Below are 16411 nucleotides of genomic sequence, written 5' to 3' on the forward strand. Positions count from 1 at the left end.
CAGGAAGGGAATGACACGCCAACGTCGTCATCGCCGGATCCAACCGCGAGAGGCCAGAATCTAGGTTTTCATCTTGAAGAACAAGTCTGAGCAATGCCTTCAACAAGGTAACTATGCAATAAACATCACCATTGCCTGGTATAACCAACTTAGGTCAAACCTAGGGTTTTCACCCTAGAGCTCGAGACCGGGTACTCGAGAAGCACCACCAAATCTAAGTCAATCATGTGTTGTCGCCACCACTTTTCCATGATCCCAGCAGCTAGATGCGTTGGGCTTTGAAATCCTGCTGGCGCCGTAGCTGCACAACCATATCCTTTGCGTAAAGTCACTGCCCATAGATTGCATCTCATTGCCGAAGGCATCCTGGTTGAAGCGAGAGCCACCAAAACCCATAAAGGGGGCTTCCGGCTGCATCCCGCCAGCTCGCCGGTTCGAGTCGCCGGTAGCAACCATCAGATCCAAAGAGATAAACACTCACGAAGACCATCAGGTGGCCACGACAATCCGCATGGCATGGATGCCCATAACCAAGTGGATCGCCACCCGAACCCCCAGCCGCCACAGAGCGCTGAGGCAAGCACGCGCGAGAGAGCATGATTCCGCAGCCGCAAGGATGGTACCACCAGGACTTCATGCAGGCCGACTCAGCATGCCAGATCCATAACGGGGACGCCCTGATCTGCAGTCGTACAATGCACCGCCGGTCCTCCTTGTGCAAGCCAAGCAGCTACAGCCCATGGTTACCGCAACAAGATGGAACGCCGATGCAAGGATCACGCTAACACCCCACACGCGCAGGTCTCCAGATTTGTTTCTCTGCCACTACAGCTACGTCACGACCACTAGCCTGCGACAACCACCACACGGGAGCAGGGGCATCACCAGGACTAGGTAGGACCCAAGGGAGTGGGCAGGAGTGGCCCCGCTGCCGCCACCGGCTGCCGGCGACATCGGCGAGGGTAGGGAAGAGGAGGTGGCGCCTAGGGTTAGGGCCGTGGGGTGTCGCCCCGTGAGTCGCCCATTTCCCAATGTACTGAATCCATTATCAAGAACACAAACTTGAGAATGTTTATCTCAAAACTTTTTTTTGCACATACTTGTTTTCAAAACCTGGAAATTGTACTACACAGCAGCACCATCTAAGTGTTCTTGCCTAAAAAAGATCTTCTTTGGCTACAACAAAAAAACATCATCAGTGTGTTTACGTCGCAATAACAACATCCTTGACAGGTCTGGAAGAAGAAATATACCCAAAAAGAAACTTTTGGTAGATAAAATGCACCAGAAAAAAGAGTTGATTGGATGAATACACGTACATCCGAGAAGAGTTGATTGGATGTACAAGCAAAGAAGCTTAGACATGGGATTGGACGAGAGAAAGCATCAACAGTACATATCAAGCCAGGAATTATCACACGAACCACGCATCCGCCGAAGAAATGAATCTGGCAAAAAGGGAACAAGAAAGCTTGTGGTGAAGAGGGCCCGTCGAGGTGTTTCAGCACCTCTCCACCTTGCTCGAGCTGTACCATAGGAGCGCCAGTGGATGGCCCAAATGTATCGATCATACGATCGCATCCCAAAGGTACGATCCCCTCTAAACTTTCCAAAAAAGAGCACCACGTGAACATGTTCCAGTTTTCCAGTTTTCCATACAACGAACACACACTAAGAAATAAATCATAGTGCACGTTCACTCCGATCTCCTTCGTCAACAGCTCGGCCCTCGTCCTTGCCATTGTTCGTGCGAGTCCACCAGGCCAGCTCCCTAGACCGCCACCCACAAAGCATGTTCATCTCCGACGTGGCCATGGCCGATGCCGGCCGGAGACGTACGTGACATTCGGCCGCGCGCCTTTGACATAATTTCAAAAGAATCACTTCATTGCCACACAACAGCACAACACTGGCCGTGGAGCGACCTCACACTCACAGACGGGAACCGTAGTGCTCGCCGGCCGGCTCTGCGAACCCTAGACTCCCGGCCGTCACCGGCGTCAGCAAGCTCTCCGGGACATTCTCCACCACCTCCACCAGCCGCGGCCACAGCCTCGTGCCTTCCACGAACCACGACCCATCCCCGCTCGGGCAGGGCACGAGGATCATCGCCGCCGACCCCAGCCGGTTGTGCCGCAGCCACGGCAAGACCAGCCTCGGCTTCCCGAACCCCAGATCCCCGTCGATGGCGAACGGGACGAAGCCGGAGATCACCAGCGCCGGGCTACCGAGGCCGAGGTTCACCTCCTCCGTCCACTTCCCGCCGTCCTTGTACGCTGCCTTGTTCTCCTCCGCCCAGTCGACCAAATCCTGGAACCTGTCCTTACTCATCACCGTCGTGATGGCGGCGCGCACGGTGGCGGCCACGTCGTGCAGCGGCATGCGCCGCAGGTCCGACACGCTCGCCTCGTGGGACGCGTACGTGACGACGTTCCCCATGTACATGTCCAGAGCGCCCGCCGACGGCTCGACGCACCTCCGGCCGTCGACGATCCACGCCATACGGCAGCTCGGGGCGGACTCGCCGACGGCCCGCGCGAGGAGCTTCCAGACGTGCGCGCACAGCGCCACGAAGCGTGACGGGCGGCGGCCGCTGACTGTCGCAGCCGCCGTTTGGAGCGCCGCGAGGTCGGCCGCCTCGATGCGGTAAAGGCGCCGCTGGATGGCCGCGGCCAGGAGGGGGTTGATCATGGTCCCCGGCGTGAACCGCGCGAACTCGGCGTCCAGAGACGGGCTATGCCGCGGTGGTGACCGCGGGCTGAACAGAGACTGGTCGAACAGGGGCTCGCGGGAGAGGCGTCCGCCCGTGCGGACCATCTCCGTGAGACCGTTCAGCAGGACGGCCAGCGCCCTGCCGTCGGCGAGGAGGTGGTTGGTGCCGACCGCCAACGAGAACCCGCCGCACGCGAACCGTACCATCTGCACCGACAAGGCGAAGCCCGCGTCGAAGGGCACCTGGATGAGCCCCAGCGAGCGCTCGATGTTAGCGAAATCGACGGCCACGAGCGGCACGGCGGCGTTCGCGACGACGAGCTCGGCGCCGGCGTTGTTGCAGGCGACCTCGGGGATGCTGGTCCCCGGGTCGCGCACAATGCGGCCGGCGAAGGGGAAGAAGCGGGAGAGGTAGGCCGGGAGCGCGGCGCGGACGGCGGAGAGCACGGCACCGAGGCCGCACGGCAGGGGCCCGTACACGCAGACGAGGTAGAGAGGGAAGGGGCCGAGGACGAGGTCGAGGTTGGAGACAGCGTGCACGGCCGGGAAGCCCCGCGGCGGGCGCGAGGCCCGGAGCAGCGTCCGCGAGGCGATCCGGACGTCGAAGTGCTTGAGCGGCACCATTTCGCCGAGCAGGTGGGTCCGTGGGTGGGAGTGGGATTGTGGTGGCGCTGATCGACTTCTCTGTGGCTCTTCTAGCCAGCTCCGGCGAAGAATGCCATGATTTGTAGGAAGGAGATCGAGCAAGGTGCATGGGCTGACAGCTTGGATTAAAGAAACTGAAGTTTCACAAAATGAATCACAGCACATCACATGCATGGCTCTCGTTTGGGCTTTCACCAGAAAGAATCGGGCATATTGTTGATCTTCAAGTGTACTTTATTGGATATTCTGGGCGTTCGGGGTAAGATCACGTAGTACTATATACGATGGGAGAGTCGCATGGAATTGCACCTCACGCGCACCGCGCGTATACAAAACTGGAAGGAGCATCTTCAACAGCGGCGCCAAAAGACGCGCGCGGGGTAAATTTTCAATTTAGCGCGCGGGGCATTTTGGCGCGCTCCAGCGGCGACGGAAAACTAGCGCGCACGGGAAACGATTGCGCGCGTGCGGGAAAACGTGCGTTAGATTTGGCTCACCGCTTCGAGCGCGCTTATAAATTGCGGGGCTCGCCACGCGGCCTCCACACTGCCACACGCGCTCTCCCCGCTCACTATGCCGCTTCCTCGCCGCTTCCTCGCCCCCCGCCACCACCGCGCCATCATGCCGCCACGCCGCCGGGGATCGTCTGGCTGTGAGAAGAATAGGTTAAGCGTATGCCTAGCAGGGACGCATTGCGTGTTAATATAGGGGCCGAAGCCAGGTTGTTACAAAGAGATTTACATGGCGTGGATTGATCTCCAAGGACTCAATCACAACAGCCTAACAACCTAACCTATCCTACGGTTCATACAACACCGAAGGTTACAATGTTTAACACTCCCCCTCAATCACAACTCTCTATGTTGAGATTGTGTCTAAATCATTCAAGTTGTCTCAAAGAAAGGGGTTTGGTAAACCCATCTGCAACTTGACCAGTAGGTATAAACCTGATATTCAGCAGTCTATTGGCTACCCTTTCTCGAACAAAGTGATAGTCAATCTCGATATGCTTGGTCCTAGCATGGAAGATAGGATTAGCTGGCAAGTACGTAGCACCAAGATTATCACACCAAAATGATGCTGCCTGAGGATGGAGAATACCCAGTTCAGTTAACATATTTCGTACCCAGATAACTTCTGCAGTAGCATTTGCTAAGGCTTTATATTCAGCTTCTGTGCTGGACCTAGACACAGTGGCTTGCTTGCGAGCACTCCATGAGATTAAGTTACTGCCCAGAAAAACTGCAAATCCTCCTGTTGATCGCCTATCATCAGGACATCCGGCCCAATCTGCATCTGAAAAAGCACTTACAAGCATGGAGTCTGACTTCCCAAGTTTAAGACCATGACTGCGTGTTGCTTGAAGATATCAAAGTATTCTTTTCACTGCTGTAAAGTGCACACTAGTAGGAGCATGCAAGAACTGACAAACTTTGTTAACATAGTATGAGATATCTGGCCTAGTTAATGTCAAATACTGCAAAGCCCCTACAATGCTTCTGTACTTGGTGGAGTCCTCTGCGCCAAGCACCTCTCCATCATGAAGAGACAATTTTTCAGAGGTAGATATAGGTGTAGATGATGGCTTACATCATTTCATGCCTACTCTCTGAAGTATATTTGGAATATATTTTTCTTGGAACAACACAATTCCATCTTGTACATTTTTTACCTCAATCCCAAGGAAATAGTGAAGATTGCCTAAGTCCTTGAGTGCAAAGTCCATGCGCAGATCCTTGAGAAGAGCTTCAACTGCTTTGGCTGACGAGCTTGTGACAACAATATCATCAACATAGATGAGCATAAAAATAGTGACACCATGGCGATGATAAAGGAACAATGAGGTGTCCCCCCTTGAAGGAACAAAACCAAGAGATTGTAATTTTGAGGATAGCCGAGATTACCAAGCTCTAGGTGCTTGCTTGAGCCCATACAAGGCCTTGTCAAGCTTGCAAACATGCTGCTTTAACCGTGGATGTTCATACCCAGGAGGTTGTGTCATAAAGACTTCCTCTTCCAGAACACCATGCAAAAATGCATTCTTTACATCTAGTTGTCGCATACACCAATTTCGAGATACTGCATCTGAGAGAATTAATCTGATGGTGGCAGCTTTCACTACATGACTAAAAGTGTCCTTGTAGTCAATTCCATACCTCTATTTAAACCCCTTGGCCACCAGACGCGCCTTATACCTGTCAATACTACCATCAGACTTTCTTTTTACCTTGAACACCCATTTGCAATCAATCACATTCCGACCCTTGGCAGGAGGAACCAAGTGCGTGGTTTTGTTCTTCATGAGAGCAGCATACTCTTCGTCCATAGCATCTTTCCACTTGGAGTCACCGAGTGCTTCTCCTAGTTCACCTGTAGCATAGAAAGATCCCCAACGAATGCAACCATCCTTATATTTTTTTGGTTGAGAAATACCACTCTGTGACCTGGTGTGTGCTCGCGTAGGAGGAGGCGGAGGAGGCTGAGCCAGATGTTGTTGAAGCCGATTGGACGTGGAAGACACAGCCGAAGAATCAGCCACAGAAAATCCCCCATTCGACTCCTGTAGCGGATCCGGTGCGGCATGCGGCGAGCCGCCATGCAGCGAGCCGCCAGACGCAGAGGGCGCCTCCTCTCCAGGAGCGCCAGGTGGCGAGTCCTGGTTGGGCTGCGGCGCACCACCGCCCAACCTTGTCGCGACGCCAGGCCCACGTGCGGCGGGGGTCGCGCCCGGTTCCGCCCGCTGAGGGGCTGCGGGAGACCGACCAGGCCCACGCGCATGGGACCCACCTGGTCCGCCTGACGCTGACGCTGGCGCAGGCGCAGATCCCATCGGGGATCCGCCTGTCGGGCCTACAGCGCGCAATCCCGAGGAGGTACTCCCGCCAGGATCAGCTCCGGGATTGCAGCTAGGATCGTCTGCACCAGTTTCGTCCGTATTTTCTGTTTGCTGCATAAAATCAAAGGAATTTTCGCCTATTTCCTCGCCAGTTTCCTGCATACTTTCGGCATGAGCCTTAGATATTGACATATGATCATTAGGACCTACTACACCCCCGGGGACATAGGCTGATGGAGGAAGGAGGTGAGATGGAAGAAGGACAAGTTCCTTGCTAAGTTGTGCGCCAACGTTTTGATGGAGTTGTGAAAACGGAAAAATGTGCTCGTCAAACACCACATCACGAGACACATAAACCCGCCCAGTAGAGACATCTAAGCACTTGTATCCTTTGTGAAGGCTACTGTACCCTAAAAACACACATTGTTTGGACCGAAATTCAAGTTTGTGTTTGTTGAAGGGGCGTAGGTTTGGCCACACCGCACAACCAAAGATGCGAAGGAACGAATAATTTGGTTTTGTGCCAAAGAGACGCTCAAGTGGTGTTTGGTTGGCAATACTCTACTAGGAGCTTTCGACTCACTAGTAGACCTAGAATAAGGAAGTTGATGGCTCTTGGCCATTTGACATGCATCACAAACCAGATGATGATCTTGTTTATTTGACCCTGGAAGACTAAAATCACGAAGAATTTTCTGGACCACCGGTAGCGAAGGATGCCCTAAGCGTTTGTGCCACCGTGAAGTGGATGGTTTTGCAACGCCTAGCACTTGACGATGAGGAACACCCTGACGGCCGGATACAGGGAACAAGCCATCTCTACTCTTGTTGTGAAGAATGGTGCTCCGAGTGGCCCGATCCTTGACAAAGAAAATTTTAGGGTAAATCTCAAGAAAAGCATGATTGTCTTGCATAAGACGATGAGCGGAAAGTAAACTCTGGTCGGCTTGTGGAGCATGGAGGATGTTGTTTAGTGCTAAAGAGGAACCATTAGGGGTTGTAAGAACCGAATGACCAATATGTGCAACATCCATACCTTGACCACCTGCCGTGTGGATTTGTTCCGTGCCGGTGTAACGATCACGAACAACGAGCTTCTCCAACTCTCCTATCACGTGGTCAGTAGCGCCGGTGTCAAGATACCAATTGGTATCAACTCCATAGGTGTGGGCTGCGTTGGCCGAGCGCTGTCCTCCACCACCGCCGCGTCCTCCGCCACCGCCGCCTCCTGCGGGGTTGCGGACGTTGTTGTTGAAGTTGCGATCCAAGCGTTTCTTGCAACGCCATGTGCCGTGCCCTTCGAGCTTGCAAATCTGGCACTTCTCGCGCTCGCGGTCACCGCGGTCACCACCTCCTTGCCGCGGCCCACCTCCAAAGCCGCCACCGCTGGAATTGTCAGGGTAGTGGGCGCCCGCGTTGTTGTTGATGTAGCCGCGGGAGCCGCCTCCACTGTTGCTGCCGCCCCTTGGGTTGCCGCGACCTCCACCCCTTGCCGCCAGATTGGCGGAGTGGAAGGCAGTGTTTTGGGCGGCGATGCGAGCTTCAGCCGACAGCAGCAGGGAGAAGAGCTCGCTGAGACCGATCGGCTGCTCGGTGGCGGTGTGGAGATGGCCGAGACGAAGCCGTTGTAGTCGGGTTCGTGGAGGAGACCTTGCAGGATGTGATCAACGACGTCGTCTTCATCCAGGGGCTTGCCGGCGGCTGCCAGCTCGTCGGAGATGCTCACCATCTTGGTGAAATAGGCAGCAGCGGACATGTCTCCTTTGCGGGTGTGCTCGATGGCAGAGCGGAGTTGGATGACCCTCGCCCTCGACTGCGAGGAGAAACTCTGCAGCAGGGCGTTCCAGATCGAGGCAGCGCTGGTGTGGGAGCTGACCTACAGTAAGACCTCATGAAAGAGCGATGAGATCAAAAACGTGAGGATTTGCTGGTCTTGGGTAACCCACACAGCATGCTCAGGATTCGGCGAGGACGTGATCTCCTTCTTGCTGGCGACGTCCTTCTCGGAGTAGATCACGGCGGCGGGCTCCTTGATCGAGCCGTCCAGATAGCTCATCAGCCCCGCCCCCTTGATGTGTGGCAAGACCTGTGCCTTCCACACCAGGAAATTCTCTCGGGTCAGTTTTTCGGTGATGTGTGATCGAGAGAGGCGATGGAGGACGTGGCCATGGCGACGGATGAGGACGAGCTCGACATCAAGATGTGATGGAAAAGGTAGGCTCTGTATTGTTGGGGAACGTAGTAATTTCAAAAAAATTCCTACGCACACGCAAGATCATGGTGATGCATAGCAACGAGAGGGGAGAGGGTTGTCCACGTACCCTCATAGACCGAAAGCGGTTTGTTATGACAACGCGGTTGATAAGTCGTACGTCTTCACGATCGACCGATCCTAGTACCGAAAGTACGACACCTCCGCGATCTACACACGTTCGGCTCGGTGACGTCCCACGAACTCACGATCCAGTAGAGTGTCGAGGGAGAGCTTCGTCAGCACAACGGCTGATGACGGTGATGATGAAGCTACCGGCGCAGGGCTTCGCCTAAGCACTGCAACGATATGACCGAGGTGGATTATGGTGGAGGGGGGCACCGCACACGGCTAAGAGATCAATGATCAACTTGTCTATTCTAGGGTGCCCCCTGCCCCCGTATATAAACGAGCAAGGGGGGGAGGCCGGCCGGCCCTTGGGGCGTGCCAGGAGAGGAGGAGTCCTCCTCCTAGTAGGAGTAGGACTCCCCTTTCCTAGTCCTACTAGGAGGGGGAAAGGAAGGACGAGAGGGAGAAGGAAAGGGGGGCGCTGCCCCCCCTTCCCTAGTCCAATTCGGACCAGAGGGGGAGGGGGCGCGCGGCCTGCCATGGCCGGCCCTCTCTCTCTCCACTAAGGCCCATGTGGCCCATTAGTTCCCCCCCCCGGGGGGGGGGGGGGGGGTTCCGGTAACCCTCCGGCACTCCGGTTTTCTCCGAAATCACCCGGAACACTTTCAGTGTCCGAATATAGCCGTCCAGTATATCAATCTTTATGTCTCGACCATTTCGAGACTCCTCGTCATGTCCGTGATCACATCCGGGACTCCGAATTATCTTCGGTACATCAAAACACATAAACTCATAATACCGAACGTCACCGAACTTTAAGCGTGCGGACCCTACGGGTTCGAGAACTATGTAGACATGACCGAGACACGTCTCCGGTCAATAACCAATAGCAGAACCTGGATGTTCATATTGGCTACCACATATTCTACGAAGATCTTTATCGGTCAAACCGCATAACAACATACGTTGTTCCCTTTGTCATCGGTATGTTACTTGCCCGAGATTCGATCGTCGGTATCTCAATACCTAGTTCAATCTTGTTACCGGCAAGTCTCTTTACTCGTTCCGTAATGCATCATCCCGCAACTAACTCATTATTTACATTGCTGGCAAGGCTTATAATGATGTGCATTACCGAGAGGGCCCAGAGATACCTCTCCGACAATCGGAGCGACAAATCCTAATTTCGATCTATGCCAACTCAACAAGTACCATCGGAGACACCTGTAGAGCACCTTTATAATCACCCAGTTACGTTGTGACATTTGGTAGCACACAAAGTGTTCCTACGGCATTCGGGAGTTGCATAATCTCATAGTCATAGAACATGTATAAGTCATGAAGAAAGCAATAGCAATATACTAAACGATCAAATGCTAAGCTAAAGGAATGGGTCAAGTCAATCACATCATTCTCTAATGATGTGATCCCGTTAATCAAATGACAACTCATGTCTATGGCTAGGAAACTTAACCATCTTTGATTCAACGAGCTAGTCAAGTAGAGGCATACTAGTGACACTCTGTTTGTCTATGTATTCACACTTGTACTAAGTTTCCGGTTAATACAATTCTAATATGAATAATAAACATTTATCATGATATAAGGAAATATAAATAACAATTTTATTATTGCCTCTAGGGCATATTTCCTTCATGTATACCATGTGAGAAGAATAGGTTAAACGTATGACTAGCAGGGACGCATTGCGTGTTAATATAGGCGCCGAAGCCAGGTTGTTACAAAGAGATTTACATGGCGTGGATTGATCTCCAAGGACTCAATCACAACAGCCTAACAACCTAATCTATCCTACGGTTTATACAACACCGAAGGTTACAATGTTTTAACACTAGCTACCGCGGCGTTCGCGAGCGCCCCGGGGCACCTACTACGCCGAGAGCCGGTCCGGCGACGTCCGGCTCGGCCTCGGCACGTTCGGGACTGTGCACGAGGCCGCCCGCGCGTACGACGCGGCGGCGTGGCGCCTAGAGAGGCCGCCGGCGCAGATGAACTTCCGCGACGTCTTAACGCGCGAGCAGGCGCAGTCCGTCGTCCCTCCGCCTCGTCTTATCACGGACCAGGACCGTGCGGAGCATCGTCGGCGGCAGCGCCGCCTCCTCATCGTCGAGGAGGACGAGTGAGCCATGGCGGAGTGGCGCCGGTGCCACCCGGAGGACGTCGTGGCGGAGCGCGCCTTCTGGGCGGAAAGGATGGCAAAGCACCGCGCGGAGCGGTGGGACAGGCGTTGGCGGAAGGCCCTGGCGATATCATAGTGCGATATCGTTGAAGTAGGTGGGGTGTCGATCTTTGGGGATAATGACCCTCGTTGGGATGACATGTGGATCGATATCTCGGACAACACCAGTCCGGATGAGGAGGACGAGGACGACTCAGAGTAGGTTGTAGTTGCATCGTAGTTCATCTAGTTGCACCGTAGTATGTAGTTGCACTGTAGTTTTCAATGTAGTTGCATCGTAGTTTTATCTATCTATGTATCGTTATGTATCTATGCTATGAACTATGTAAAATATCTATGTATCGTTTTTTATATGAATTTTTATGTATCATTTTTATTAAAAAATATGTATGCAATGTTCGTGCGATAGCGCGCCCGCTGCATTTTAGCGCGTCTGCTGGAGCTATGCGTGCGCGCTAAATTTTAGCGCGGCTATTGTAGCCAGCGCTGCCCGCTGCGCTTTTTCAGGTGATGAGCGCGCTGCAAAGTATCTTTTAGCGCCCCGCGCGTTGGGCGGCTGTTGGAGATGCTCTTAGGTCATCTCCAAGCTGGACCCTAAAACCTCTCCTATATGTCCGGACCCTAGAACCTGCATGATTTAAATTTGCAATGAAATCCTGCAGCCAGATTTTTTGCCGGGGAAAACCGGAAAACTAAAGAAGAATGTGCACAAGCTCCTCTCTGAAATGAGGTAAAGTTTTTCTTTTATTGACCAAAAACATATAATTATGACATAGCGCAGCCCTGTAAGCATGAACGGAAAAACCATCACTAGTTTTTACACATAGCACAAGTGTCTCAGACGTGAGCTGCGATCACGCAAGCGTAATTACGTACTAGTCTAGGGGGAAATGCATATTATATATGTACAGGCACACACGTACACTTAGCTAGAGAGCATACTATACTGCATGCAGAGGGCGCGCTTTGACGAGTCGTTACTCGTTATGCCCACTTGGCCATGACGGACATGGCGCCGGCGCCGAGGAGGACGGCGGCGAGGCAGACGAGCTGGAGCCTGACGCTGCCCTGCAGCTTGGGCCCCAAGAAGTCGGCGGCGAGGAGCTCCACGAGCGCCATGTAGTGCAGCAGCCCCGTGGACGCGGCGTTGAGCAGGCCGACGACGATGAGGGCCGTGGGGCTGTTGTCCCTGTACACCTTGGTGAGCGCCAGCCCCAGCGCGACCCCGAACGGCATGGTGGTGGAGAAGAAGAAGACCAGCCCGGCCTTCATCTTCACGCCGTACTCCGCCTGGAGGATGCAGCCGCCGAGTCCCATGCCCTCGAACATCTGGTGGAAGCAGATGGCCGCCACCAGCGGCCGGATGGTGCACACGCTCTGCGACGCGCCCATGCCCAGCCCGATCACCACCGAGTGCACCACTATGCCCATCTCCAGAACCTGTACGTACATACGCATTAAGCATGTCGAAACAGAAATTAGACGTGCAAACTAATATACTACTTCCTCCAATCCAAATTAATTTACACGGCTTCAAAGTTATACTAAACCTGCGTCAATCAATTTGGATAGGCGTAACCTTATTTGCCGAGTATCAGAAATACTCGGCGAAAGGCAAATGAGAATAAGGTTATTCTGCGAATAGCGGAGTATCAGAAATACTCAGCAAAGGGCAAATAAGGTTATTCTTATAGTGACTTGCCTAATTGTGAAAAAGGAATCCTGATTCAAGAAGTCACAATTCACAATAAATATGAAGACAAAATGGGACCAGCTCTTAACATTCACTTTACTTATTTGATTTAGTCATATGAAGGCTCATTAAGTTATTAGTACCATCTCACTAGGAAAAAAGTCAACTTTGCGCGGATCGTGCTTGCTAAACTTCAGATATTTTGGAAACGAAGTCAAACTTGCTACTCCTAGCCTCTTACTTGAGCTAATTAAACTTATCTTGATGTGCGCATATTGAATCATTACAGATACAAATGAACAACTATGCAAAATACACTATGGTGCGGAGACTTTCATCCATAATCGTTTATGCACAAATCAATTATACAACATGACACATTTGAATTTACATGCTTCGATACCTTCGAAGTCCATGCTGAGTCACCGGAATCTCCAACACAGAGTACACCTGGTGAAGTGTGTTTCTCTCTTCTCTCTATTCCTTTACTTGAAGTGTTATTTTAATGGATGAACAACAAGCCTTTCGATGTATTGGGCCTGTGTTTGTTTGCTCTTGTTGCCGCGTCATTGTGATGCGCTAGTGCGTGCAGTTGACGTTGTCACTCATCTAATCCATTTTTATAGACATGAAAAATCATTATTTCATACCTAGTGGTGTCTCCTGAAAGAATGTCCTCATTTTGGAACAAACATGTTTTGAAACCAATATGTTACCAACGGATAAGATAATAAGAAAGATATATGTACTTCTTTGTTTTGATAATCAAGATATACGGAGGGGAATTTTTGGTCTATGGGGACATATGCACTCTATATGGGATTTTTTTTAGTAATTCAACAAAAAGTCAAAAATTCCTGAAAATATTTTTGAAATAAACTTGACCTTCTATTGTACTCGTGAGAAATAAAATCCACAAAAAAATATCCTTTTGACTTCTTTTCAAAAAAGACAAATTTTTGGCTAAAATAGTATGAATAGTGACCTATAATAGCAAATAAATTTTGTCTTTTTTGCTGTGAGGTCAAATTTTTTTTTCGTCGAGATTTATATATCAGTGCAAAAGTAAGTCAAGTGTTTTGTCAAAATAGTTCTTACCTATTTTGACTTTTTATTAAAATATTAAAAAAATCCCCATATAGGGTGCATATACAACCAGGAACCAAAGTGTATTTCCCCAAGATATACATACTTCTTAATGTTCCATTATGTCGAATAGTTGTGTCAAATAAGCTTTAAAACCAATATATTATCAAGAGATACACGGGTTGGTGATTAGTAGTAATTGCTAATCAACTCATATCATTTTAATGCGAGGCAAAGTCATAACTCCCGCCATTTGAAGTCGATCAGCCTGCATATCCCATTCGATCATCTCCTGGAAATCTGACTGACTGTCCGAGCTAGAGATGTCTTAGCTAAAAAAATACCAACACATCTCCTTTTTTTGGTTGAAAAAGAGGATCATTCCCTAGCCTCTGTATAGATTGATCCATAATTCCACATAGCCATAAAGAGTGATGACCACATGGTTAATTGAATAACCATTCTCGAAGAAAGTTTTCAGATCTTGCCTATAGTAATTGTTTGCAATAGTACTTATTCGCGGATTGCAAGCTTTTATACATGAGTGAGGTTTTGGTGACCGAGCTCCATGGAGCCTTTGATAAGTGCAACACGTGTGGCATGAAGAAATTCCGCCCTGGTGTTTTTTTTATGGCAAGTTTAGTTATCTGAGGATGACAACTTTAGTTGTGAAGCATGACAAATTTCTGCTTGGATGGTAAGTTTCAGCTTTTTGGGCGTTTTTTAGATGGCAATTTTAGTGTAAAAAACGTCAGCGTGGTGTTATTTGTGCCACACGTATGGCACTTATCATTTGGGTTTATTTTTGAAAAATTTGAAATTTAAACTTTCCTGTTTAAAAAAAACTGAAAAAGTATGCAAGTATACAAAGATGAAATGTATATTTGTGTAAAAATTCAGGATGAAATACCTTGAAATGGAAAGAAACAAAATTCATGGACTTTGAGGATGAATAGTATCATGTGCTGAAAAGCCTCAGATTTGTATTTTTTTAAAGCGCTTATTTCAACGTATTTCGTTCTGAAAATTTACACACATGTAGATTATGCCTTCATGTATATCTGTATTTTTTCAGAATTTTTAAAAATGTAAAAATATGGATTTTGAATTTTGCAAATGAAGGCCTTCAAAAGCAATTTTCGTCTATACATGAACGAATCGTGGTTGGTAGTAGTGTGTACGGCAAAAGACTTTCCTATTCAATACGGACCCGGCCATGCTTGAGAGATGTTACTAGATATATTGCTTGACTTTGAAACCATGTCAGAGCCTTAGAGGTGCAAGTTCATCCACTAGTGACAACAAGAAACTATGGAAGGCAAACCCAATCAATTAGCAGCCCCATAACGTAGGAATTGTGCAAGTGCAACGCAATATTACCTGAACGACAACGCGGTTCCTGCGCAGCTGCATCTGGCCGGCCTCAGCATCTTCGGGCTTGTCCAACATCATGCCGTGGGCATGGCCATGTGCATGTTCGTGGCCGTGACTGTGCCAGTGTCCCTCCTGCTCCGGGCTCTCGTGGCTGGCGACAGCGGCGCTGCTGGGGCCGCTGCCGACCTTATTGTTCCGGTTGTAGAAGGTGAGCATGAGCGAGTCGACCGCGAGCGTGAAGAGGGCGGCGAGCATGGCGACGAAGGCGGTGAAGGGGAAGTCCCCCCACGGCTTCTTGGGGAGGCAGGGCGAGCTGAGGCTGTCGAACGAGTCAGGCAGCACGTGCATGTAGCCGGTGGCGAGGATGACGCCCGACGCGAAGGCCTTGACGACGGAGAAGAGGCTGCGGCCGGGCTGGAGCGCCGGCACCGACCTGGCGAAGAGCGGCAGGCACACGCCGAGCACGCTGGAGACGAGGATGGCCGGGACGGCGATCAGCTTCAGGCGCAGCGCCTTGGGGACGTTGTGGCAGGCGTCGCCCGCCGCAGGGTCGGCGCAGACGTCGTCGGCCTGTGCGTAGGCGCGGGCGCAGAAGAGGAGGAGGGCGAGCGAGACAAGCGCTAGGGCTTGGGACGACGGCATTGCTCGAGCTTGCCTTTAGCTTTTGGTGCTGTGTACTCGGGTAGCTGAGTAGAGCAGTGTGGTTTGAGCATATGTGTGGCTGGCGGGTTTATGTAGGGTTTGGTTCTGGCGGAAGCCGGCATGATTCATGCTGCTAATGAAGCTTGGAAACCGAGGATGGTTTTACCATGACTTGTGTCGGCCGGCTGCTGGTTTCAGTATACTTTTTACCATGCATGTTTGACTTCGAGCATAACCGATGTCAGCTCAGACATGACGTCCTGATTGTGCCTGCTGGAAATATGCCTAGAGGCAATAATAAAATGGTTATTATTGTATTTTTTTCATGATAATTGTCTATTATTCATGTTATAATTGTATTAACTGGAAACCGTAATACATGTGTGAATACATAGACCACAACATGTCCCTAATGAGCTTCTAGTTGACTAGCTCGTTGATCAATAGATGGTTATGGTTTCCTGGCCATGGACATTGGATGTCATTGATAACGGGATCACATTATTATGAGAATGATGTGATGGACAAGACCCAATCCTAAGCATAGCAGAAGATCGCGTAGTTCGTTTTGCTAGAGTTTTTCTAATGTCAAGTATCATTTTCTTAGACCATGAGATTGTGCAACTCCCGGATACCGTAGGAGTGCTTTGGGTGTATCAAACGTCACAACGTAACTGGGTGGCTATAAAGGTGCACTACAGGTATCTCCGAAAGTGTCTGTTGGGTTGGCACGAATCGAGACTGGGATTTGTCACTCCGTATGACGGAGAGGTATCTCTGGGCCCACTCGGTAATGCATCATCATAATGAGCTCAATGTGACTAAGGAGTTAGCTACGGGATCATGCGTTATGGAACGAGTAAAGAGACTTGCCAGTAACAAGATTGAACGAGGTATGGGGAT

At 50.7% G+C, this 16411-nt stretch overlaps 2 protein-coding genes across 2 annotated transcripts; both read right to left on the reverse strand.

The window, feature by feature from the left end:
* Positions 1-1932: 1932 nt before the first annotated feature.
* LOC123170792 (uncharacterized) lies at positions 1933-6135 on the reverse strand. Its single transcript, XM_044588549.1, has 4 exons — positions 5802-6135; positions 5553-5727; positions 3855-4003; positions 1933-3491 (listed from the first exon to the last, which is right to left on the reverse strand). The coding sequence occupies exons 1-4, from the start codon at positions 6133-6135 to the stop codon at positions 1933-1935; spliced, it is 2217 nt and encodes a 738-aa protein (XP_044444484.1).
* A 5562-nt stretch (positions 6136-11697) lies between these two features.
* LOC123163645 (fe(2+) transport protein 1-like) lies at positions 11698-15551 on the reverse strand. The gene is made up of 2 exons (XM_044581001.1): positions 14873-15551; positions 11698-12153 (listed from the first exon to the last, which is right to left on the reverse strand). Exons 1-2 carry the CDS (start codon positions 15506-15508, stop codon positions 11698-11700), a joined length of 1092 nt encoding a protein of 363 aa, XP_044436936.1. The 5' UTR covers positions 15509-15551.
* Positions 15552-16411: the final 860 nt, after the last annotated feature.

The sequence above is a fragment of the Triticum aestivum genome, chromosome 7D (genome assembly GCF_018294505.1).
Source record: "Triticum aestivum cultivar Chinese Spring chromosome 7D, IWGSC CS RefSeq v2.1, whole genome shotgun sequence".
Taxonomy (NCBI): domain Eukaryota; kingdom Viridiplantae; phylum Streptophyta; class Magnoliopsida; order Poales; family Poaceae; genus Triticum; species Triticum aestivum.